This window comes from Pogoniulus pusillus, chromosome 26 (assembly GCF_015220805.1).
Source record: "Pogoniulus pusillus isolate bPogPus1 chromosome 26, bPogPus1.pri, whole genome shotgun sequence".
NCBI lineage: Eukaryota > Metazoa > Chordata > Aves > Piciformes > Lybiidae > Pogoniulus > Pogoniulus pusillus.
In genome coordinates, this window is record NC_087289.1 from 13883489 (window position 1) to 13909124 (window position 25636).

General features: G+C 43.9%; 2 protein-coding genes across 9 annotated transcripts in view; one reads left to right on the top strand and one right to left on the bottom strand.

Moving 5' to 3' along the window:
- Nucleotides 1–16772, bottom strand: part of PLS1 (plastin 1) — a 55393-nt gene extending 38621 nt beyond the window's left edge. Inside the window, exons 1-3 of one of the 8 annotated variants that reach the window (XM_064165105.1) lie at nucleotides 16634–16765; nucleotides 14508–14666; nucleotides 1119–1205 (exon numbers count right to left, since the gene is read on the bottom strand). The gene's annotated coding sequence lies outside the window, so the exon portion shown is untranslated. Of the gene's footprint in view, nucleotides 1–1093; nucleotides 1206–14507; nucleotides 14667–16633 lie in introns of all 8 variants that reach the window. The other 7 variants (XM_064165106.1, XM_064165109.1, XM_064165110.1 and 4 more) reach the window with 7 other exon arrangements.
- Nucleotides 16773–17865: 1093 nt separating this feature from the next.
- Nucleotides 17866–25636, top strand: part of ATR (ATR serine/threonine kinase) — a 54903-nt gene continuing 47132 nt past the window's right edge. Inside the window, exons 1-5 of the mRNA XM_064165114.1 lie at nucleotides 17866–17932; nucleotides 19683–19774; nucleotides 20515–20658; nucleotides 22700–23589; nucleotides 24903–25090. Of these exons, the coding sequence (XP_064021184.1) occupies nucleotides 17874–17932; nucleotides 19683–19774; nucleotides 20515–20658; nucleotides 22700–23589; nucleotides 24903–25090 (1373 nt within the window). The 5' untranslated portion in view covers nucleotides 17866–17873. The remainder of the gene's footprint in view (nucleotides 17933–19682; nucleotides 19775–20514; nucleotides 20659–22699; nucleotides 23590–24902; nucleotides 25091–25636) is intronic.

Genomic DNA, 25636 nt, shown 5'->3' on the forward strand with positions numbered 1-25636 from the left:
ATCTTACATCTATCTTCAATGCAGATTCTAACTACTGCTGACACCACTGCATATTTCTTTGTAGAGGAGTATCTGTGGCTGAGCAGCCACCAAAGAATAAAGTGAGTAGGCCAAACAGTAATTCCTGATGGCTTTTGACCTGTTAACAAAGCTGTCAGGGAAAAAAAAACCCACACAACAAAACAAAGAGCTGATAAGCAGCAGTCAGGCCAAATAGTTTTCTCCATCCCTGCAGGCAACTAGCAAATTTCCTTTCTAACTCTGCATTTCAAATTCTATTTGCCTGGTTTCCAAATGCAGCTGCATCTGCAGTGACAACAAACTTTATGCATTTGGAGCCAAGAGCTTGTTTTCTTTTGTTGCCATTCTTGCGGTCTGGCACTAGCCATCTCCTTTTCCCTAGTGCAAATACTACTCTATAGCTCCATCATTCTTAACTCTCTTGTTTCTCCAGCTAAGCTAGAATTACTTGCAAATACAGGTTGTGCATTTGTGCTTTCTTGTCCAGAGAATGACAACAAAGCTAGTGAAAGGTCTAGAGAACAAGTCTGAGGAGCAGCTGCTGAGGTAACCAGGGTTTAGTCTGGAGAAGAGAAGGTCGAGGGAAGACCTTATTGCTCTCTACAACTATATGAAAGGAGGTTGGAGTGAGGTGGGGTTCAGTCTCTTGTCCCTAGTACCAGGTCATAGAACAAGAGGAAATGGCCTGAAATTGTGCCAGGGGAGGTTTAGGTTGGGTACTAGGAAAAATTCCTTTATTGAAAGAATGGTCAGGCATTGGGATGGGCAGCCCAGGGAGTTGGTGGAGTCACTGTCTCTGCAGATGTTCAAGAAACACATGGAAATGGCACTTCAGGTCATGGTTCAGTGGCCGTGGTGGCCTTAGGTTGACAGTTGGACTCAATCCTAGCTGTCTCTTCCAACCAAAATGATCCTATGACTTTTTGTCAGTAACCAGCTGGTTATCAATTTGTGCTACCCACAATTACAAACCAGGAAAATTCTATTTCTCTTATTTGCCTTTGAATCAAATTGCTATAGATTGTAACCTGCACCCTCCCATCCCACTTCCCCCCACAATTCATAGCTTTACCTGTAGCATTCCTATGTTAGTTTACCTCAGATTCTTCAAGCCAACATAGTGGGAACAAGGTAGCTTTCATGCACCTTTAGCCTCTTAGGCTCCTGACATTAGGAGTTCTGCCCTGTAATGGTGAGAAAAGAATGTATCATAAAATAGAAGACATATCAAAGTAACTTTATAACAAAGCTGTGCTTCAGATGTCTGTTAGTAAGGATAGAAGAGAAAACACTACTGTTTAACTGAGGAAATGATAATCAAAGATCAGTGCAAAGAAGACCTGCACATAATAGCAAACCTGAGCAATGGAACTAAGTGGAATTGGCAGATGGAATGTTAGCTTTGCATGCGTGCACACAGAGGATTCTGTTGTCTTGATGAAGTTTGTTTGCCCTGGTTTTCTGTTGGGTTTGTCTGCCTTTGGAGCCGTTTGGCTTTTTGTTTGTTTGGTATTGAGGCATGTGGTTGGTTTGTTCTGGGTGGAGGTTTTGAGGCAGACAGGACCCACTGCTCTCCACTCATTTCCCCAGCTAGTCTCACCATCACAGATTGGCCAGGCATGACTTCCCTTCCCCTTCACGAATCCAAACAGACTACTCCTTGTCCTGGCAGGCCAATAGGTCTATTAGATGTCCTGGCTTGCCCTACCCTTCTGCTGATGGGGGAAGCAAGGGCAGGAGGAAAACAAAGGCTTGGGCCATTATGTCCCCTCCCAAAGTGACAAACAGGTACCCATAGGTGTTTAGATACTTGTGGCTGTCTTGCCAAATAAGGGTGAGCAAGCCCTGGGCTCACCTAATATGGTCAGTTTGCAGATGCCATTTTGGTTGGTGAATCTCTGTGCCCAAGGGGCCAGTGCACTCGGGCAAGGAATGGAAAATGAGCTCAGTTGCAAGCAGTTGTGCTGCTTCTGCCTTGCTGCCTCTGCCTCACTGCTCTTGGACAATGTGTTCTGCTCTGCCTCATGCTTCAGGCCAGCTTAGGCCTGATATTTTGGGCTTGAACTACCTGGAAACTGAAGTGCCTCAAGTTTCCCAGAAGACATTTAGGTGCCTCACAGTGTGGCAAGTGCCACCGACAAGGTGCTCCCTGCGCATCTGCAAGAGATCCTGCCTGCACTTCTGCAAACCTCTGTGCCAAGAGGAACTAGGATCAGGTCAGAGATTGTCTGCCTCATTCCCAGCACCCTGGGAAGATCCAGAAGCCTTTCAATGGCTGAGCAGTTCCAACACTGCCACAAAGGAGCCAGGGACTATTGTGAAATTTCTACTCCACTGCAGTGAGTAGCACAGACTTTCCCTAGGGCTCCAGGCTGCCTATTTGTGAGGCAAAGCCATTTTGTGGCTAAACTTTTCCAATTTTCTCACAAATTAATGAATTTCCCAGAAGCATCCTTGTGAAGATTTTCCCAACCAAATTAGAACCCAAATTTAACTCATTAGTATATAGTTGTGGGCAGGGCTTTCCAGAAATAAAATTATCTACATATTTTGTAATTCCTGCCTCATTAATTGCCCCAACTAAATCACTCCTGATCATCATCATCATCTTTTCCTCCACACACTTGGAAATGACATACAGAAAGAGCTGTTCCACCACCTTACCAGGAATGGTGGTGAGGCTGACTGGCCTTTAATTTCCCAGGCTGTCCTTTTTTTTGTGCTTTTTGAAGACTGAAGTCTTCCACACAGCACAGTAATGCTGGTGAATAATAAAATCAACATTTTTATCTATGCCATTAAGGTAAGTATGGGTGACTTAAGAACAAACAGTAAAACAATAAGCTGAGTGCCAGAGGGTAATGCAAGGCATGTCTTCCCCATCCCCTTCCCCCCTCCTCTCTCCCCTTGCTGAGAGATAAGGGAGGAAAAAAAGTAGAGAGAGAGTTTTAGTTGATTTACACAAAATAGTTTACTTCTAGTACATAGCTATCAGATGATACCAGTATATAGAGAGGCAACAGAGGGAAAAGGGAAAAAAGAATACCCATCTGAGATCCCCTAACAAGCAAAATGCAGCCACCTGAAAGAGAGAGCAACCAGCATCCTCCATCCTGGGGTTGTACTACAGCACAGTAGGAAAAGAAGTAAAGAAAAGGATAATCTCTTCAGAATTTTCCATACAACCTGGTTGATTCTATGATATGCCTTGTACAGAAAACAGCAGTAGTAATGCAGCCATAACTCATGATCTGACAGTGGAGGATATATTTATTAAGTGGTTCAAACCACTACACTGAGATGCTTAGTATTTAGACTGCTCAGGGGCCTGATCTGCCTTCACTTGTTATAGTATAAGCACAGGATAATTGCATGAGACTTCAGTCAGGATGAAGAGTGATTCTATTATAAAGCAGATACATGTTTGTTTCAGAAAGATACCTTTTCATCCAAACAAAATGCCTCCAGCTTCCCTTGGCTGCTGAGTATACAGAGCAACCATGTAAATTCATCAGCAGTATCACTTTCATCCAGTTTCCTTTACATGCATCATTCAAAAGGATCTCAGACTGCCTTTGCTTTGTATTGTGGTGTGCTGCACTCACAACCCCCCAGTCAGCCAAACAAAAGCAACCAACTAAACAAAACCCACAAAACAAAACTCAAATCATCAATGGAAACCTTACCTATGCCAGAATGCACATTTCTAGGGAAGGAATTCTGACAGCAAGTTGTTGCATACAGAGTTCACTGCAGTACCTTTTCTGAAGCACTGGACAAACATTACCCTCTAGCTACACCAACACTTTGGGCTGAATTTGCCCAAGCCAATTATCTCAGACCATGTCTGACCTGTTCTGGTTTGCTTAAATAGTTACTTCTCTAAGAGTGAGTTTCAAGAGGGCAAGAGTAGTTTATCATCTGCTCTCGAACAGGGACAGAATCAGAATTGTTTCAGTTGGAAAACAGCTCCAAGATCATCGAGTCCAAGCATCAACTAAGACCACCATGGCCACTAAATCATATTCTGAAGTGCCAAGGCCCCACGTTTCCTGAACAGCTGCAGAGACAGTGACCCCACCAACTCCCTGGGCAACCTGACCACTCTTTCAGTGAAGGGATTTTTCAGCCTAAATCTCCCCTGGCACAGTTTCAAGCCATTTCCTCTTTTCTATCACCTAGTACTAGGGAGAAGAGACTGACTCCCTACCCAGCAATAGAACAAGGGGACACAGTCTCAAGTTGTGCCAGGAGAGGTCTAGACTGGATGCTAGGAGGAAGTTCTTCACAGAGAGAGTGATTGGTATTGGAATAGGCTGCCCAGGGGGGTGGTGGAGTCGCCATCCCCAGAGGTGTTGAAGAGAAGCCTGGATGAGGCACTTAGTGCCACGGTCTAGTTGACTGGCTAGGGCTGGGTGCTAGGTTGGACTGGTGCACAGGTTTTTGCCTTCTAACTTTATTTCATAGATTCATAGAATGGGTTGGGTTGAAAGGGACCTTAAAAATCATCCAGTTCCAACTTCCCCTGCCACTAGATCAGGCTGCACAGGTCCTGTCCAACCTGTCCTTGAACACCTCCAGGGAAGGGGCAGCCAAAACTTCCCTGGGGAACCTGTTCCAGCATCTCACCACCCTCCATGTAAAGAACTTCTTTCCTGATATCTGCAAATTCAGTAATTCATAACACTCTAGTTGTAGCTGGGTCACTTTCGAAAGTGACACCAAGGAATTCAGATTCATGTATTTCTGCAATACACTGCATTCTGGGCTCCCTACCTGTTAGCAAACCATTTTCAGAAGAAAGCTGCTTCCATGTCACAAGTACCTTTTCTTTAAGACTTGAGGAATACCAGGCAATACTGGAAATAAAGAAACAAGATTTCCCCCGTAGATCTCTTAATATGAGGCAGCACTTCTCATTTTCAGAGTAGAAAATCAGGTTGTCTTCAAAAACAATATACCCCTTAATCTGAAGCAAAATCACCTCAGTTTTAAGATGAGCTTTAGGTTTTACTTGAAGTATTCTGAACTGCATATTTAATGTCATTTAAATATAACATATTAGCTTTTCCATAGATTAGGGAACACAGATTCAAAGTATACCATAGAAAATATTAAACAAGTATACTATAATAAGCAATAAAGGGACACAAAACTCTGGTTTCCTACAGAATCTTTGAAATAGATCAAGTCAAAGAACTCTAATCCCAAGTAAAGATTGGATATAGTGAATCTGCTGAAGTGAATGGAGCAAAGCTGGAGGTGAGTAGGTTCAGAGTGGATATGAGAAGGAAGCTCTTCAGCATGAGAATGGTGAGAGGCTGGAATGGGTTGCCCAGGGAGGTGGTTGAGGCCTCATCCTTGGAGGTGTTTAAGGCCAGGCTGGATGGGGCTGTGGCAGCCTGCTCTAGGGTAGGGTGTCCCTGGGCATGGCAGGGGGCTTGGAACTGGCTGATCCTTGTGGTCCCTTCCAACCCTGACTGATTCTGTGATTTTTATTAAACACAATTTTTGCCTTGGTTAAAGTTCAACAACAACATGCCCAGGATAGCCAAGCTGTGCTAAGAGAACTACAGACACAAAAGGAAGATGAAAACATTGGAGAAATTTAAATATGCTCACACCATAAATTTTATTTCATTTTAATGCCATCTTAACATCTTTCATCATCAATTTCAAATATTTCATTCCTGCAGAGAATAAATACTAATCAGGAAATGGAACACAAAAGGCAAAATGACAATGTTTAATGTAAACCACCTACTAACAAGAGCCCATTTCCCCCAGAAGAGAATAATTCAGAGCTTTTTCTACATAGAATGGTTTAGGTTGGAAGGGACCTCAAAGATCATCTAGTTCCAACGCCCTGCCATATGCAGGGACATCTCCCACCAGAACAGGTCACTCATCCAACCTGGCCTTGAATACCTCCAGGGAGGGAGCAATAAAAGGCATAAAAGCCTCTAGCCTGCTTGAAGAGGTATGTTTGTAGAAACCACTAGGATTGTAATACACAGTATCTTTCTGGAGTATGGTACTGACCTTCCCAGTTGAAAACATTCTAGTGTTTTTTTTAGCTTGCACCATACTGTCCAGGGTCTAGAATAATCTTTGTTTTACTCATACAGTTAAAAGTAGCATTCACAAAGGAAATACACAAATCCTGGTATAAAACTTGGCAAACTTGCAGCCCATTTCTGAGAGCTGTGTGGCATATGATATGATTCTATGTCCCTGGAGGTGTTCAAGAAAAGACTGGATGAGGCACTTAGTGCCATGGTCTAGTTGATTGGCCAGGGCTGGGTGCTAGGTTGGACTGGATGATGTTGGAGGTCTCTTCCAACCTGGTTGATTCTATGATTTTGTTATGTGTTTTCCTTGTGAACTGTCTTCTGATCCAAATGCACACCTCTGCATCCCATAAGAGGATGACAAATCCATGAATAGTGAAGTTTAAGATCTTTCTAAGACTCAAGAAAATTATAAACCTCCAAGTAAAAGGGAAATCAGTTATATTCTTAGGGTGGATATTATATGATTTGTTATCAGTAAAGTCATCTGATTGACACTTACACAAGAAAAACTACTTACACAGGAACTCTGCTTGAGAATGCTCATTAAAATAGCTCTACCTGTACATGTAGTGCAATGTCTATGCAACAGAGAGAAAACAGGAAAGCTGCAGTGCATATACAGTATGGACAAAGCTCAAAGAGAAGAAATCATGTCCAACACATCTAATGCTGGATTTAACACCCATTATTTTGAATAATTTAATGCTAATATTGTGGCAATTTTTGATATCTTTCATGATCATATGAGAGCTCTTGACAAATATGAATTAATAGTATTTTCCCAGAGTTACAATCCATGCACCTGAGACAAGTAATTTAAGAGAATCTCACAACAGTGAGTGTCAAAAGAGAGTTAAGGTGATGTGGCCACTTCTCCCATTTTCACCTTGGTGCTTCAGATGATACAACAGTGACCCTTAAATCTGCTTCTGTTCACAATTAAGGTCACATGCCCTCACAATGAAAACTTTTATCCATGTTAAGCATTCATGTGTTTTCCTTTGCTCAAGAACACTAAAGAGCTTGCCCACTCTAACTCAAAATAATAATAGTAGCAAAAATGAAGCAAGCCAAGCATCTCATCTTTTTAACCAAGAATCTAAATAGGGTATTTGATTACAACTTCAACATTTAAAGGTGCTTTTCTGAAAGAAAAAGTCTTGTTTATCCATTTTACATGTGGCAATGTCTGTATTCAAGTAATGCATGATTGCAGACCTACATTTCAATTAGTTATCAAGGTATTAACAGTTAGAATGGGGCTCAGGACAGATTAAGGTGACATGGTGTAAGAAATTTCTTTACAATGTAAATAAACACCATACTTGTTTACACTGGTCCAGGATGCATTTGACTAAACCTCAAACAGAAATCTGATTTGCCTTTCTTTCAAGGAGCTCAATCAATTCCATATATTGTTCCATTTCATGTGACCTTTCCTGGTCTCCTCTCATCAGCACTTTGGGTAGATGCCCCAAAACTCAGCCTATTATGCTGCAACCTGTATCCCATGTTAGCTTTCTCAGACACAAATGTGCTAGACCCTCCTTCCTTGAGAACTTCTGCAGGCTCCCATCAAGTATCTCTTCTGCTCTTCCCAGTCTACAAGGCTACCTTTGCCTCACTGACTTTTTGACCCCACACCCACCACCTGTACCCATATGAATGTGTTGTGCAACACCTCTGAATTCATCTACCCAGTAACCAGGCAAACAAACTGTCTCTGGGAGGCCAATGCTGTCCAAACTGCATTGGAAGCTGGAAGGAAAAAAGATGGGCTGGACCAACATCACAGCCACCATGGCACAAGGTGTCAGAGCCAGACACTGCGGCAAGATTAAGGTCAAAACATGATAGCACATTTACCACACAAACACATTAGATGGAGAGCCTACCATTAACATCTAGAAACTTTCATGAGAAACCAAGAGAGAGCTTGTCACAAACCCCATTTGACCATCAGTCACTGCTCTGAAGAACAAAGCCCAAACATGGTTTCTCTGTGACATGTCATTAAAGTAAACCACACTAAAATATAAATGGAAAGACTACACTAAAGCAGGTTCATTCAGGCACTCCATCCTCAAGTCATTCCTTTATGCCTAGGCTGACATTACATATCAAGTTTACAACTAGAGAGAGAGTTAAAAGGCACACCAGCAAATGATACCTAATCTCTGTCTAGGTGTATGCACATACAGCTTTTGTTAGCATGCAACTACAATGACAACAATTGCATTAGTTTTATAGGGAATTCCCACATTATCTGATACATATCTTAAATAGGAAACAAATCCTGACAGGTCTGAAATGCCTGCAGCAATACAGATTTTGTCTATGCACACAGCAGAAGTCATGCTTAGAGCTCGTGATGCTTGTTAACAGACCCAGATTCAGTGGAAGGGCTTTCTGGGTGTCTCAGTGCTCTACATGTCAGAGTCACGACGTGGAGGTTATACTTTAATTACTCCAGCACTTCTTTATTGAGCTACAGCACTGCGACTTAATTACTAAACCAGAGAGCTAGCCAGAAGCAATAACTGCAACTTTTCAAAAACCTAGTCAGAGTCTAATCATAGAATCATAGAAAAAAGCAGGTTGGAAGAGACCTCCAAGATCATCCAGCCCAACCTAGCACCCAGCCCTAGCCAATCACCTAGACCATGGCACTAAGTGCCTCATCCAGTCTCCTCTTGAAGACCTCCAGGGACGGTGTCTCCACCACCTCCCTGGGCAGCCCATTCCAATGCCAATCACTCTCTCTGTGAAGAACTTCTTCCTAACATCCAGCCTATACCTACCCTGGCACAACTTGAGACTGTGTCCCCTTGTTCTATTGCTGGTTGCCTGGGAGAAGAGGCCAACCCCCACCTGGCTACAATGCCCCTTCAGGTAGTTGTAGACAATAATAAGATCACCCCTGAGCCTCCTCTTCTCCAGGCTGCACACCCCCAGCTCCCTCATCCTCTCCTCATAGGATTTGTGCTCCAGGCCCCTCACCAGCTTTGTTGCCCTTCTCTGGACATGTTCCAGCACCTCAACATCTTTCTTGAATTGAGGGGCCCAGAACTGGATTGTTAACTCCACTTCTGTATTTCTAGTAAGGAAACAAAAGTAATGAGAAACATTAAAATACAAACCAGCACAGCTTTTCACTACCTGCCAGCTTCTGGCGCAGCAATTGTTACCACCAGCTTCACAGCCAGAATCCTGCTGCTGCAAATTCCAACTTCACACATCACCAGTATCAAGAGTTTTTCAGGGTTTGCTGGATTTTGCATTCTATCTACTACAACCAAATACGTACCTTTAATTGTTTAATCTGTTACCATATCACTGATATTTTCACAATACCTTTTGCAAGGCTATCAGTTTTTGTCCCAAGTCAATTCTTCCAGATTGAGGGTAGGACATACTGTACTCAGTGTTTTTTGCCAGGGAATTTAACCTTCTTTTTCTTAAGTAAACTATAACTCCATTAACCATTTTTCTCTTCTCCAAGCATGAAAACAACATTTAGGCAGCGTGTAACTTAAAAAGCAAGCCCATGAACAAACCTATCTGTGAACAAGCAGCTTAAGAGGCAGAAAGAGAGGGAGATCTTAAAGCAGTGGAACTGCAACATTCCAGAACACTACTGCCTTTATCCTTCCATGTTCCTGCTCTCTGGTAATCTGAATTAGGAGTCCTCAGCTTGCTACAAATACTAAAACTCCAGCAGAGAGCCACATGCTAACTCTTACTAATTAACTTAGTTTTAAGGTCACTCCAGAAGTTAATCATGTGAAGACCATTAACAGGAACAACAGAAACCCACTTTCAGTCTCCAGCCCTCAGCAACTCGATTTACATCCACATATGCTTAATATTCTAGCTAATTTCAGTTACTAGATAGGACCAAATAGATGAGTGTTGGCAAAGTAGTTTTCAGTTTTCATTATCAGATGGCAGTGTGACCTTCGGTCACCTGCTAATTCCTCATTCAACTCTACATGGTTCAGAAGATTCTTAGAAGATTAGGCTGATCAGCTACTCTAACCACAAGCAAGCCAGGATTTTCTGTCATGGAAAATTCACAGTTTATTTTTGTTTTTCTCTTTTCATTGGTCAAGCTAGAGGAAAAAGGAGGATCTTACACAATGCACAGCAAAGGCAACCAGCAGCATTTTGATGTAGAAAGTTACCATTTTCCAATTCATGGCACTAGGGAGTTGTGTTTGCTAAAGTGTGGAGGAGCACATCAGTATATCTGAGTAACAGAGTATTGCTTGTAGCTGCCACACAGAAAAACCATCTAGGGCACACATGAATCTCGTTTGCTGGTACTGCAGCTCTTAATAATTATGATGAAGCAGCTAACAAGGCAAGTTGAGTTTCAGGCAGAATGTATGGTCTTACAGATTTTGGTAGTTTTGGAGAGTACACACTTCAGTTTTGGTTTATTTAAAAACCCCCAAACCAACAACAAATCAAACCAAAAACCAAAACCCAAACCAAACTAACAAAACCCACACACACAAAACAAACAACCCAACCAAAAAGCCATTGAAAGAGAAACTGTCATCCCTTTCAATGCCATCTTTATGCCAGAGCTCCATTGCCCTGACACATGCAGTATTGCCAAACTGCAGAGACAACTGTATTTTTTTCTGGATCTTATTTTATTAGAATCACTAACAAATAAAATAATTATCATTCCTATATGCACAGCAGAAACTTCCACTTTGAAGTGCAACACATTTTAGTTAATGCTGATGAAGCTAAATTTTAGTTTATTCAAAATACTACACTTTCAAACACTGTGGCTGGCAGAGGTTATGTATTTTCCATGTATGTATAACAACACATATCTGGAGACACACAGTATCAGCACAATAATGACATCTCTTTGGAAAGATCAAATTTATATAAATATCAATGATTAAGATGAACAAGATACCAGCTTTTACAAGGACTTGTCCCACAGGCCCTGAACTAGTGTTCCAGAGAAGGGCAACAAAGCTGGTGAAAGGCTTGGAACACAAACCCTATGAGGAGAGGCTGAGGGAGCTGAGGGTGTGCAGCCTGCAGAAGAGGAGGCTCAGGGGTGACCTCATTGCTGTCTACAACTACATGAAGGGAGGTTGTAGCCAGGTGGGGTTGGTCTCTTCTGCCAGACAACCAGCAACAGAACAAGGGGACACAGTCTCAAGTTGTGCCAGAGGAGGTCTAGGCTGGATGTTAGGATGAAGCTCTTGCCAGAGAGAGTGATTGGCATTGGAATGGGCTGCCCAGGGAAGTGGTGGAGTCACTGTCCCTGGAGGTGTTGAAGCAAAGCCTGGATGAGGCACTAAGTGCTATGGTCTGTTGGACTGGCTCGGGCTGGGTGCTAAGTTGGACTGGATGAGCTTGGAGATCTCTCCTCCAAGCTGGCTGATTCTATGATTCTAGAAGTAGTTGTCTGTGGATAATAAGCATTTGATAACTCTTCTGAATCAATGGAATAAGATACAAATCTATATGCTGTAACATTTTGCTCATATGAGATGTGAAAAATACTCTGCCCCATACAATTAAGTGGCTGATATGTGACAACAGACAAAGCAAAAATATATCTTTATATTCCATTATAAATAGGTTTCTCACTGAATGCCTCATGTTACATAGGGAAAAGAGTGCCAGCTCTACCACTGCCAAAATCCACACTAGTTTCTATTAAACGTATCTTGATTCTGTAAATCAAACTTGAAAGGACTAGAAATGTCGCAGAAGTAAAATACTCAGCTCAGCTGAATAGAAGAATTTCATACTACTTCACATTTCTTGTACCTTTAGGATACTGCAGAACAGAATCTAGTTTCCTTTTGTCATCAGGAGATAAACTAGTGCAAAGTGAAATGGTAGAGCACGTGGAAAATGGGAGAAAGGGAGATGTGGAATCATAGAATCAGGGTTGGAAGGGACCACAAGGATCAGCCAGTTCCAACTCCCCTGCCATGGGCAGACACACCTTACCCTAGAGCAGGCTGGCCAGAGCCTCGTCCAGCCTGGTTTTATACACCTCCAGGGATGGGGTCTCAACCACCTCCCTGGGCAACCCCTTCCAGGCTCTCACCACTCTCATGGCAAAGAACTTCCTCCTCACATCCAGTCTGAATCTACACACCTCCAACTTTGCTCCATAACCCAGACAGATTGTAAGCCCTCTCTACCAAGTGACTCAGAACAGTTTTCAATGGGACCCTGAGCAGTGACAGGCCTTTGAGCAAATTAAACAGCAGTCTGTGCATGCAGAACCCCTCAGGCCAGGCTGGGCAAGACAAGATGCTAAAAATGTGCACCACAGCACAGCCAGGAAGAGGAACTTAATAAATCGGCAAGAAAAAAACATTCCTAACTATAAAGTCTGGGAGGAAAAAACCCAACAAATCTCTTAGGAAACACCTGGTCTGAGAAGAAACACCCAGCTCCTGAAGCTCACACTGAGACAAATCCTTTAAACTAGCATTCAAGTAAGTATAACCTTGCTGATAACACACACCTAATGTTCCAGCTTTTCTACACGTCAATGTATTTAATCAGCCTATTCTACCAATCATTATTAACAAGATGAAAGGATGAATACACTAAATGAATTAGAGGATATTGCTAGCACTTGCTATTATTAAGGAAACATCTGTGAGAGCACCCTGGAAGTTGGTTGCTAATCCTTGTCACACCAAAAGCACACAATCTGCTTTGTATTTCTGAAGCTTAGCAATATCTGCATTATTGATGAGCTGTTGTGATGTACTATTACTTCAATTCTCCTTGGACACTTGCACGTAACAGCAGTAACAAGGATGAACCTCCACATTAAGAAACATAATAAATTCCTCAAGCAATCTATATTTAGAAGTACCAAACCCAGTAATTACATATTTAATAAGGTCAAGACTAACATTTAGTATTCCCTGCGTGTGACCAGCTGAAACAATGCTGAAGTGATGTAATTGCTAGTTTTATCACAAGCATAGAGAAGCCAGCCTTATTGTTTCATTTCACAGCTCTTTTATAGAGGTCTGGCAACAATTAGCATGGATGTGAAGTATTTCACTTGTCATGCTGAATGCTAGGAGACTAAGTCCATTAGATCCTGCAGTAAGAGGAGCAGCAACTAAACATTAAACAGAATGCACATAAAGTGATAAAATGTAAAGGGTACTGGTCCTTTTAGTGTAGGTGATGACACAATCCTTTTCCAGTGAAAGCTCAAAGTGCTGGGAAAATACCCCAGAATATATGCTCCTCCAAAAGAGTACAAGGACAAAACCCACAAATCTCCTTTCTCCCTCTTCCATTGCATTGGTTTCCATAGTAAGCCATGGGTAAAGGTGACAATTAGCAGAACTTTAATGAATATTCCCCCACAAAACAGCATGGAACACAAAATCAGATGGCAAACTCTTTCTCCCCACACTGAATATCTCTCAGAAAACAACACATTTCCACTATGAGAATTGTAACTAGTACAGTTACTCAGAATCTCATTGAATAAATATTTCATTAAAAGAATCTATGGAACTAGAACTCCCAGAATTTTTAAACATAGTTTAGATGATTCTTTATGCACAACTTTCTCCTAGTGTGACTAGTGCAGAGTTTTATACTTTGGTGCTCAAGGCCAGGTTGGATAAGGGCTTGAGCAGCCTGGTCTAGTGGAAGGAGTCCCTTCCCATGGCAGGAGGGATGTTAAGTAGATGATCTTTAAGATCCCTTCCAACCCAAACCATTCTATGATTTTTAGGCATCACTGTTGCTACCGGTCTGCGGGGGGGTGGTGGTGGGGATGTTCCAAAGCAAATTAAACAATGAAAGCAATGCTCCCACAAAAACCATTTTGACTGTTACATTCCTTAGCCCTGCTTTTTTTTTTTTTAATTTTTAAATCAGTATTTCAGACTCTATGTTCAGAACTAGATTCCAGGCATCTGTGTTCATAACTGCATATGGAAATTAGTCTTCAAGTAATTGTACAGATTATTAGCTGTTATTACAACAGTCATGCAAATGATAAGCATTCCTTGATACAACATGAAAACACTCAGCACTGTTCAGAGAACCTCTGTGGACTACCTCTGACCACAGCCTCAGCCTCTATAATGTTCACATCTCACACTTCACAAAGGCATCAAGGAATATATATGTGCTTTCTATGCTTTTAGTGCAAGCAGCTCCAGCTGTAAGAGACAGCTGAAATTTAGCTGCAGTCATGCTAACCAAACGGGGGAACATCTCACATCCACAAAGTGGATGAGCACTGAGAACAACAGTAATCAAAAAACAAACCCAAAGCCTTAAAGAACAGAGGGGATAAAATTACAAGCAACATGTACTTGTGCTCTGGGACCCATCAGTTGAAGGCACTCAGTATCTTAAAATAAGTACACTGACCTGCAGAGGTGTGTGGCAGAGAAGCAGTGAAGGCCAAAGAGGGTAGAAGTCTCAGTGTGGAAGAGTCATGCAGTTATACAGTGAAGACACTGCCCAAGGCAGGGGAGGAGGTGCAGTCTGACATGTGCACACACAAGACTCATTTCACCAATATCAATGCTGCAATGGAAGAGAAAATACAGAACTGTCTCAAGGCACATTATTTCCATCAGTAATTAATCACTCTTTGGCTGGATGATAATGCACCTGCTCTTCCTCCTGAGAGTTCAGAGACAAAAGCATAGAATAGTTGGACAAGGAAATACGAATTTATTGAGCTGTTCAAGAAGAGCAAGGAACAAAGTCAGATGTTTCAGCTGGTGTTTCATTGGAGAGCTTGGGGAGTGCTACGTGTGGTGAGTGCCCATAGAAGTGTCTTTAAGGGCAGCATCTAGAAAACTTCTGGCATCCTTGCAGCACAATGAAGTTGTTAGAGGCCATCTTATGCAGAGTCCTGCAAGACCACAGTAACAGGAGGAATTTGATACAGTCAAAAGCCAGTAGATGGTGCTTTGCAGTCAAGAAGGAAAAATGTCTCCTAATTTCACTCTACCAGTGAGGATATGGGGAGCAGAAGATTTCTTTAGTGGATTGCTATAAGTACTTATTACCAAACAAACCCATAAAGAACCACCTCCCCCCCCCCCCCCCCACACACACAAAGAAACCAAATCACCCCAAACCTGAATTACATACTTGAGTACATGCTTAAAGAAACCACAAATATGCACCACAAATTTCTATAGCATTCTACCTATGATAAATGAAGGGCCTTTTTCAACACCTAGATTAATATGGTCCCACTGTTAGCTCAGGAGGCTTACAGCTAAAAACACCTTTTGTTTTTGGTTACCTGTTAAGCACTTTGTGTCCCCCACTTATGCTTTACCAACAGCAATGGCAAAAAGAAAAAACAATAATCACTGTATTTCTTAGGATTGAAATGTTAAATATATATATATAGAGAGAGAAAGAGATAGCCTAATATAACTCTCTTAACATCCCAACAGATGTACTGGTAGCTTTCTTGAGCTCATCAAGAATAATACAGGAATTGTAACTCTGCATCGAATTAGCCAGTAGTGCACTTTACACTTAAGTGTGATGGCTTCTCAGACTTGGCAGCTAACACTCGGAGTATTATTTGCAATATAAACAGTTTTAATGGAAATTGGGTAGAAAATTGCTTTCAAAATAGCCCTGATAACAAAATCCAGACATATTTGGTATTCCTGGACTGTCCCTTTCAACTTCAGCACTGTGAGTTTATGATTAAAGCCCTGCTCAGAAAATATAAAGCTACACGGTTTCTACTTTATCCCTTGGAGTAACTCTCAAGAGATTAATGCTACAAACTGATCCAAAACAATGCAATATGTGCTGACAAACAAGCTAAGATGAAATACAGTTACACTTTGTAAAGTTTCTTGAAGTATTTCACATCCTTCCATGTTTGCAACCTCCGAAAGGTCAGCAGAAATCTTTAATCAAACAGCAGGCATCCGTTTTGCAAGACAAAATTAACCACCCGGGAATAAAAAATTACTGATGGGCTCTCCAAAAGCATCAGTTCCAAATGAATCAGTAACTGAAATACACACCCGCACCCCCGTCGTGGACCACTTTCCATGCAAGAGACGTAGCCTTAGCACAGTGGAAACAGGCTACAGAATTAGCAGCCTCCGAGAGGATTTAATTTCAGCTGAGGAACAGTACTAAGACAAAGTTCACAAACAACTGCAGAAAGGGTTAGTCCTCCTTATTAGAAGAAGCACAAAGCTCAGTCTTAAATTTACCCTGGTACAACCTCCCTGCTACTCCTGTCGATACATAACGCCCTTTTAGCCTTGCACAGTCTATAGTTACATAGGCAGAGCCCCAGGTGCGGGTCACAAGCTCAGGTCTAAGCAGCACATCCCAGGACGGCTGCTGACATCCCTTGGCGTCCCTCACGCCTTTGAAGTTTGTGCTCAAAGCCTTTCGCCCTTTATGCCTTCAGATACGATCATCTCCTCAGAAAACAACAAATAACCAGCGACGAATTAGGTTCCCTTACCACCTACACGGAGGAGCCGTGAGCCACCTACCAAAAAGCGCCCTGCAGCCCGCCAAGCCAGCTGTGCTCGCCCTTTTCACCCCTCACGCAGCAAAGCAATGCCTCGGACGAGCGACGCCCCCTCACCCGCCCGATCCCTGCCGCCGCCGGCGGTACCGCGGAGCCCGCCGCCACCTGCCCCGCACAGGGCGGGGCGAGCAGAAGGGCAGCGCCGGCAGCCAATGGCAAGCGGAAAGCGGCTGCGGCAGGGGCGGGCCGCGGAGCGCTGTCTCTTGGGGCCGCAGGGACCCCTTCGCGCTAGGCGAGTCGTGGCTCACTGAGGGCAGGCGCGCTGGGGCACCCTGAGGAGAGTGCCGCCACGGCCTACCCGAGGGATAGTAAGCTGCAAGAAGTGCTCTAGCGAGAGCGTCTGAACCAGCTCTGAAGTTTCCTCTTCCCCCTCCTTACTTGAAGGCACTCTTAAAGCTGAGGTGCTTTCATCGAGCAGAAGCCCTACGAGGAGAGGCTGAGGGAGCTGGGATTGTTTAGCCTGCAGAAGAGGAGGCTCAGGGGTGACCTTATTGCTGTCTACAACTCCCTGAGGGGAGGTTGTGGCCAGGAGGAGGTTGCTCTCTTCTCTCAGGTGGCCAGCACCAGAACGAGAGGACACAGCCATAGGCTGCGCCAGGGGAAATTTAGGCTGGAGGTGAGGAGAAAGTTCTTCCCTGAGAGAGTCATTGGACACTGGAATGGGCTGCCCGGGGAGGTGGTGGAGTCGCCGTCCCTGGAGCTGTTCAAGGCAGGATTGGACGTGGCACTTGGTGCCATGGTCTGGCCTTGAGCTCTGTGGTAAAGGGTTGGATTTGATGATCTGTGAGGTCTTTTCCAACCCTGATGATACTGTGATACTGTGATCCCTCACCGTGTGCTATGAAACCCTTTGAGCTGCGGTCCGTGATGTATCGAGACGCCTGTCATGGCCCGGCTTCGGTTGGCATACCCAATAGCCCCTAAGTGCCCTTGCGAGGAAACGGCCGCGGCTCGGCAAGGTGCGCTCGACTCTTGCTCGCTTGCTGCTTGTCTGTACACTTCACTGTGGAGGAAAGCCTTGGTGCGACAGGGCATAGGGCGCCGAGCACTGAGCCGCCGTGACCGCTCTCTCGCCTGGTGACGAAGCGGTTAAACGCTGGCCGCGCAGCAGCTCCATCACCCACGGCAGAAGTTTGGCTCTTGCCGGACGCCGTCAGGCAGCTGCGCGGCGGCGGCGCGCGGCCCGTTTCAAAGCGGGAGCCATGGCGGAGCAGGGGCTGGAGATGGCCTCCATGATCCCGGCGCTGCGGGAGCTGGCCAGGTAGGGATGGGGGCGTGCGAGGGGGTGTTGCACTGCTGGAAGCGTGCCGGGCCTCGCGTCATGGTGTGGTAGGTTCCTTCCTCGCTGCTGTGGGAGATCTGTGATTGGGCCTGCATTCTTCTTTCATTCCGGTCACGTCGCTCCCATCACCCCCCTGAGCTGTTCCCTTCCTCCAGGTGTTGGTGGAACCTAATGGGACAGGCGTGTTGCACTTAATAGCACCCAGTGACTTGGATGTCTCTGTTTATAGAGTGATTTCACTGAGAATTACACGATTTTGAAAGGGCTTGTCTGTGACATTTTAGTGGTAGTATCAACAATACAACTTTCTTTCGTGGTAGGCAGCTAGTTAACGTGCAGCTACAACTGAATGTTGAAGAGTGGACCTGACAGGACCTAACTGACGTTAATCACCTGAGTAGTTGCTAGTGCCACCACTCGACCAGGGTATTGGTAGCTAATCAGTTGAATGGAGTCAGTCATCAGCAAGTTTGCAGATGACACCAAGCTGGGGGCAGATGTGGCTGGGTTGGAGGGCAGAAGGGCTCTGCAGCGGGACCTTGACTGCCTGGACAGATGGGCAGAGTCCAATGGGATGGGGTTCAATAGGTCCAAGTGCAGGGTGCTGCACTTTGGCCACAACAACCCCATGCAGAGATACAGGCTGGGGTCGGAGTGGCTGGAGAGCAGCCAGACAGAAAGGGATCTGGGGGTGCTGATTGATACCCACCTGAACATGGGCCAGCAGTGTGCCCAGGTGGCCAAGAGAGCCAGTGGCATCCCGGCCTGCATCAGGAATGGTGTGGTCAGCAGGAGCAGGGAGGTCATTCTGCCCCTGTGCTCTGCACTGGTTAGACCACACCTTGAGGACTGTGTTCAGTTCTGGGCCCCTCAGTTTAAGAGGGACATTGAGATGCTTGAGCATGTCCAGAGAAGGGCGACGAGGCTGGGGAGAGGCCTTGAGCACAGCCCTACGAGGAGAGGCTGAGGGAGCTGGGATTGGTTAGCCTGGAGAAGAGGAGGCTCAGGGGTGACCTTACTGCTGTCTACAACTACCTGAGGGGAGGTTGTGGCCAGGAGGAGGTTGCTCTCTTCTCTCAGGTGGCCAGCACCAGAACAAGAGGACACAGCCTCAGGCTGCGCCAGGGGAGATTTAGGCTGGAGGTGAGGAGAAAGTTCTTCCCTGAGAGAGTCATTGGACACTGGAATGGGCTGCCCGGGGAGGTGGTGGAGTCGACGTCCCTGGGGCTGTTCAAGGCAGGACTGGACGTGGCACTTGGTGCCATGGTCTGGCCTTGAGCTCTGTGGTAAACGGTTGGACTTGATGATCTGTGAGGTCTCTTCCAACTCTGATGATACTGTGATACTGTGAATAATGTGGGTTAATTGCAAAATGAAATGAGTTTTTAATTGCCGTTTGTGTTTTTCTGCATCAGAACTTTTATTGCTGGGTAGAAACAACACTCCCTTAGTCTGCCAGGTACTGATTTAATGTGTAACAAACATAATTGCATAACGAAGTTAAAATATCTTCATCACTTCATAATATTTTGTGCTTCTCAACAATAAAGACTAAGAGGAACAGGCAATATGCTGGTCACTAAAACAAGGAATCAATTTGTATTTCTTTGTGACAGCTTGTTGAAGAATAACAATTCAGTGTTTATCATCATGTTATTGAGATAAACTTCAAATAAGTATCTTGTATTTTAAACCAGATAGTATTAAAATAAAGTACTTCTATTTTTAGTGCTAGTCCAGAAGACTACAATGCAGTTGTGCAGAAACCAAGACAAATACTCTGCCAGTTCATTGACAGAATTCTTACAGATGTTGATGTTGGTAAGTATTACAGCCCTATATTTAAGAACATGAAACTATAAGGGTGCTGGAGCCCTAAAGTAGGGTGTCCAGAAAGGTTGTGCAGCTGTCTTCTGTGAAGACTTTTGAGACCCATCTGGATGTGTTCTTGTGTGGCCTGCACTAGGTGGGGTTGGTCTCTTCTGCCAGGCAACCAGCAACAGAACAAGGGGACAGAGCCTCAAGTTGTGCCAGAGGAGGTCTAGGCTGGATGTTAGGAGGAAGTTGTTGGCAGAGAGAGTGATTGGCATTGGAATGGGCTGCCCAGGGAGGTGGTGGAGTCGCTGTCCTTGGAGGTGTTCAAGCAAAGCCTGGATAAGGCACTTAGTGCCATGGTCTAGGTGATTGGCCAGGGTTGGGTGCTAGGTTGGACTGGATGAACTTGGAGGTCTCTTCCAACCTGGTTGATTCTATGATTCTATGACTATATGCTATTCTTTCTTTAAAAAACAATTGTGTGTAATAGTAAGTAAATGTTAATGCATACAGTGTTAATAAGTAATATTAAAGCTAATCTATATGCAGAGAATCATTGTCACCTCAAGTTGGGTCTGGAAGCCTTTTCATTTGTAAAAACACACTGTACCTTAATCCCAGCAGGCTTAATCATAGTGTGTTATATTAAAAAAGTTTTATCTTCTTAGGTGTGAACAGAATTTGTGAAGTTGATTTTTTGCATTGCTTTTTCAGAAATATCTCCTTTGTTTTTTGGTTTTTTTAAGTTGCTTTGGAGCTGATTAAGAAATCGGATTCACAGCCAAGTTCTGTAATGTTGCTTGATTTTATTCAACATATCATGAAATCTTCCCCTCTTATGTTTGTAAATGTGGATGGAAATCAGGAGGAAGCTGAATGCAATTGCATTGGTGAGTTCATTGAAAATATATATGTTGAAACAATGTTTTCAGGATTTAAATTTTCTGGCAGGGAACAAAAATAAGCAAAAGCCTGGTTTGTAAGTTCAGCTTTACTTATTTGTAAGTGAACATTTGTCACCTTTCTCTGGACACATTCCAGCACCTCAACATCTCTCTTGAATTGAGGGGCCCAGAACTGGACACAGTACTCAAGGTGTGGCCTGACCAGTGCTGAGTACAGGGGAAGAATAACCTCCCTCGTCCTACTGGCCACACTGTTCCTGATGCAGGCCAGGATGCCATTGGCTCTCTTGGCCATCTGGGCACATTGCTGGCTCATCTTCAGCTCCTACTACCTACCAGCACCCCCAGGTCCCTTTCTTCCTGTCTGCTTTCCAGCCACTCAGTCCCCAGCCTGTAGTGCTGCTTGGGGTTATTGTGGCCCAAGTGCAGAACCCTGCACTTGGCCTTGTTAAATGTCATCCCGTTGGCCTCTGCCCACCCATCCAGCCTGTCCAGGTCCCTCTGCAGGGCTCTCCTACCTTCCAACAGATCAACACCTGCTCCTAGCTTGGTGTCATCTGCAAACTTACTGATGCTGGACTCAATCCCCTCGTCCAGATCATCAATAAAGGTATTGAACAGGACTGGGCCCAGCACTGATCCTTGGGGAACACCACTAGTGACTGTCTGCCAATTGGATGTGGCACCATTCACCACCACTTTCTGGGCTCTGCCATCCAGCCAGTTCTTGATCCAGCACAGAGTAAATCTGGCCAAACCATGAGCTGCCAGCTTGGCTAGGAGCTTCTCGTGGCAGATGGTGTCAAAGGCTTCGCTGAAGTCCAGGTAGACTACGTCCACAGCCTGCCCCACATTCACCAGGCAGGTAACCTGATCATAAAAGGAGATCAGGTTGGTGAGACAGGACCTGCCCTCCTAAACCCATGCTGGCTGGGCCTGATCCCTTGGCCATCCTATAGAGCGACAAAGCTGGTGAGGGGCCTGGAACATAAACCCTATGAGGAGAGACTGAGGGAGCTGTTTAGCCTGGAGAAGAGGAGGCTCAGGGGCAACCTCATTGCTGTCTACAACTACCTGAAGGGACATTGTAGCCAGGTGGGGTTGGCCTCTTCTCCCAGGCAAGCAGCAACAGAACAAGAGGACACAGTCTCAAGTTGTGCCGGGGTAGGTCTAGGCTGGATGTTAGGAGGAAGTTCTTCATAGAGAGAGTGATTGGCATTGGAATGGGCTGCCCAAGGAGGTGGTGGAGGCACCATCTCTGGAGGTGTTGAAGAAAAGACTGGATGAGGCACTTAGTGCCATGGTCTAGTTGACTGGATGGGGCTGGGGGATAGGTTGGGCCGGATGATCTTGGAGGTCTCTTCCAACCTGGTTGATTCTCTGATTTATGATAGACTGGAAATCATGAATTGATTTGCACTTGAGGTAATGGAAATTTATTGGGACAGAGTTGACCTTGTTAATTACCGTTGCTTAATGATAGTACCCAGCTCATGTTGATGAGGTTCATGGATGTTAGGAACAAGTTCTTTACCATGAGCATAAGGGAACACTGGCACAGCTTGCCCAGGGAGGTGGTTGGGGCCCCATCCCTGGAGATACTCAAAGTGAGGCTCAACAAGGCTCTAAGCAACCTGATCTAGTTGATGTCTCTGCATACTGCAGAGGGGATTGGACTAGATGATCTTTGGAGGCCCTTCTGTGATCCTGTGCATTCATTGCCTCAGGGTTTTTCTTACAGAGGAAAATATCTGATACTACTCAGTGTGAACATTGTAGTTGTGGTTTCATTTTGTTTCTCTATCCCCACTTTGGCACATGCCTTCCCACTCCCATCCTTTCCTCTATTCCAATAAGATCTGGTGAAGAAGTGTCCCAGTGAAGGCTCTCTATTTAGTAAGCTCATATTTGTCTCAAGAAGTGTTACTTTGTTTTGTCCATAAGCAGCCTGCTGTCAAGGAGGTGCTCACAATGGGAGGATTTGGGTTTTATCCTAACAATTTTCTGTTTGTGCTTATTGTCCTAGAATTCAGTAACTGGATCATAACGAGGCTTCTGCGAATTGCTGCGTCTCCAAACTGCAACATGTTGCACAAGAACATTTGTGATGTTATTTGCTCTTTACTTTTTCTGTTTAAAATGAAGAGTTGCTCCATTTTTGAAGTACTAACAAAAGACTTACTTCGTCTTTTCCAAGATTTAATCTGCCTGCATGAAACAGATGCACAAAAATATTCCTGGGGAGATGGACTGGTCTGGCCAGTGACTGTAAAGAGATTTTTGAGCAGTGTAGGTGACAATGTGGGTTATTTAAGATTGGCACCATTACAATTGATGGGTGTGCCCAATGTAGAATGTTTAGAGGTTACTTTAATGTCCATTCTGACAGATATTGCTGCAGATGTGTTTTTTGTACGACAGGATGCTATTCTCTGGAGAGTAGGCTGCTCCCTGTTGGAGTATGGCAATCCAGAAGTTAAAGCTTTGGCAATGAAGTTTTTAGTAAAATTAATTCATTTAGGAGGACCTCCAGAACAGATGGCCACTGTTTTCTTCACAGTCTTCTTTGGAATTCTGCAGTCAGCTCTTGAAATGGATACTGAAGCATCAGAACTTTTTGGAGAGCCACTTTTGCTGTTGGTGAGGACATTGTTACCTTTCGAAGAACAGTCTTACAAAAATATTGAACCTGTCTACTTGAATATGCTATTAGAGAAGCTCTGTGCATTGTTTGAAGGTGATGTGTTCAGATGTCTTCAGTCTGAAAAGCTGAAAGCTGCATTTTGCCATATACTGCAGTATTTCTTGGAGTTTGTTCCAACTGGCTATGAATCTGCCTTACAAGTAAGAAAAGTCCATATCAGTGCCATATGTGGAATTTTTGTGAACCTGCTTGGAACTCAGGAAGAACAAGAGGTAGGTTGATTTCTAAAGCCCTGTTTAGTGTGTGAGTGGATTGTGCATAAATGCTTACATTTGTGCAAAGGAGAAAAATGTGTTTTTGATTCAACAATACTGACTTCTAGTTGCATTGTTAGATGGATAAAACCCTTGTTTCTCAACTGTTTCTCATATTGGTACAGGTCAGAGTTTTTCGGTTGGATGTAGCTGCAACCTATGTTTTCACATGGGTCTGCCTGTAATCATAATATCAAATGGGGTCAGGCACAGAGTGCACTTGTCTCAGTTCTAATTTAAATTTCCAGAGACTCAGATAAATTTGATAGAATCAATAACAATTTGTAGAGTGCCCTTCCCTCTTCCCCCTCCTTTCCCAAAAAGGAAGGAATTAGAAGTAGAGAGAGAGGAAAGGTAAGCACACCCAAATAAATCAATCTCACTCAATTTGGAAATTAAAAAGTTTAACAATAACTTAAAAGGTATCTGAGGAAGGGAAGTTACAAATGTTAGGGAAGGGAAAATAGCAAATACAAAATGGTATAAATACAACCTGATTGTGATGGCTTGGTCTGCCTCGTGGGTGATGGCCACGTGGTGAAACAAAAGAGAAAACCAGGAACTGATGGTAATGGTGGTATGCAGGGAGGTGCAGAGAGTGGTGTGGAGAGAGAGTGAAACAGGAAGTCCCCCTGCTTTTATGGGACAGGAAGGGGGAGTGGGCTAACCATCACTTGGTGGTGTTCAGACTCGCCCCTGGGGAGTGGTCAAGACCACCTAGGGTCAGGTTCAAGGTTACTCCCCCTGGAGGGTTAACCCTATACAGCACTCTAAGGACAGCTTTGCAAGAAATTAGCCTCCATCTGAGCTGCTCTTTTTAACCAGATGCTTGGATTTGTGTTTGTTTGGGACAAGCAGACAGAAAAGTTTAAATAATATGGAATGAAATGGAATAATTTGGGTTGGAAGAGTACTTTTAAAAGTCTTTTAGTCCAACCTGCTGAGTGTTCCCTCTACACTCCCATGTGTATCCTATCTGTTGTTTCTTAAGCTTACTGTGTGTGCCTTGGTGGCTTTGTGAGCAGAATATTACGACAGGAACTGAGAAACAGCTGTAAATCCTGCTTCTGTCTGGTAGGAACACAGGGAGCTTCATTGCTTATCAGAGTTTTCATCTTGCAATTAAAATTCTTCAAGAGAAAAGTTTTTATGAACTTTACCATAAAATTTTGAAATAGTCTATTATAAGTCAGGAACAATAATAGTAATATGCCTTTGATAAGCAAGGCATAGCATACATCATGGTATTGCTGTTTTTTTATCTATCCTAGTATCTGCTGAGCCCACTTTATGCAGCACTGAAAACACAAACAGAAGAAATTGTTCAGGAGCTTCAGCAGAACCAGCAGGATGCTTCCAATCCTGATGGCTGGAGCAGCAACAGTGAGGAAGTTCCAGAGAAAAGACGACGACTAAGCCGGCCAATAAAGCACCCGAAGAAATCACCTACACCAGCAATGTATGACACTTTCTTAATGATCACTTTTATAGTAACTTGGCTAGTGAATGACATTTTTTTGGAGGTAGTGTCTTTATAGAACCCACGTTGAATGATCTGGGAAAAGAACTAATTGATACTTTAATTAAAAAGACTATATTTAATGTGCTCAATGCAAGGTGTTTTCATTGTTATACTGTGAAAACAGAAAAAGCTGAGAGAATTCATGTAGAATCATGTATGTAGCTGTGCTGTTACATTGGATGTGCTTAAAACAGGTCAAGTGACCTCGTTCTTTGATGAACAAAGTCAGTTTTCTCAGCCTCTGCTGTGCTGGATTATTATGGACTTGCTCCATCATATTGTATTTGGGCACTCAAAACTGACTCCACCATACTCTAGGTGTGGGCTCTTGATAATACAGCCCATTATGTAGTTAACCTTCTTTGCACCAAGGTCACACTTCTCTTATATTCAGCTTTTCCACATCTGCTAGCCAGATGACCCTCAGCCTGTTCTTTTGCTTAGGTTTTTTTTTGTGCTAGTTGCAGGACTTTTTTTCAAGTC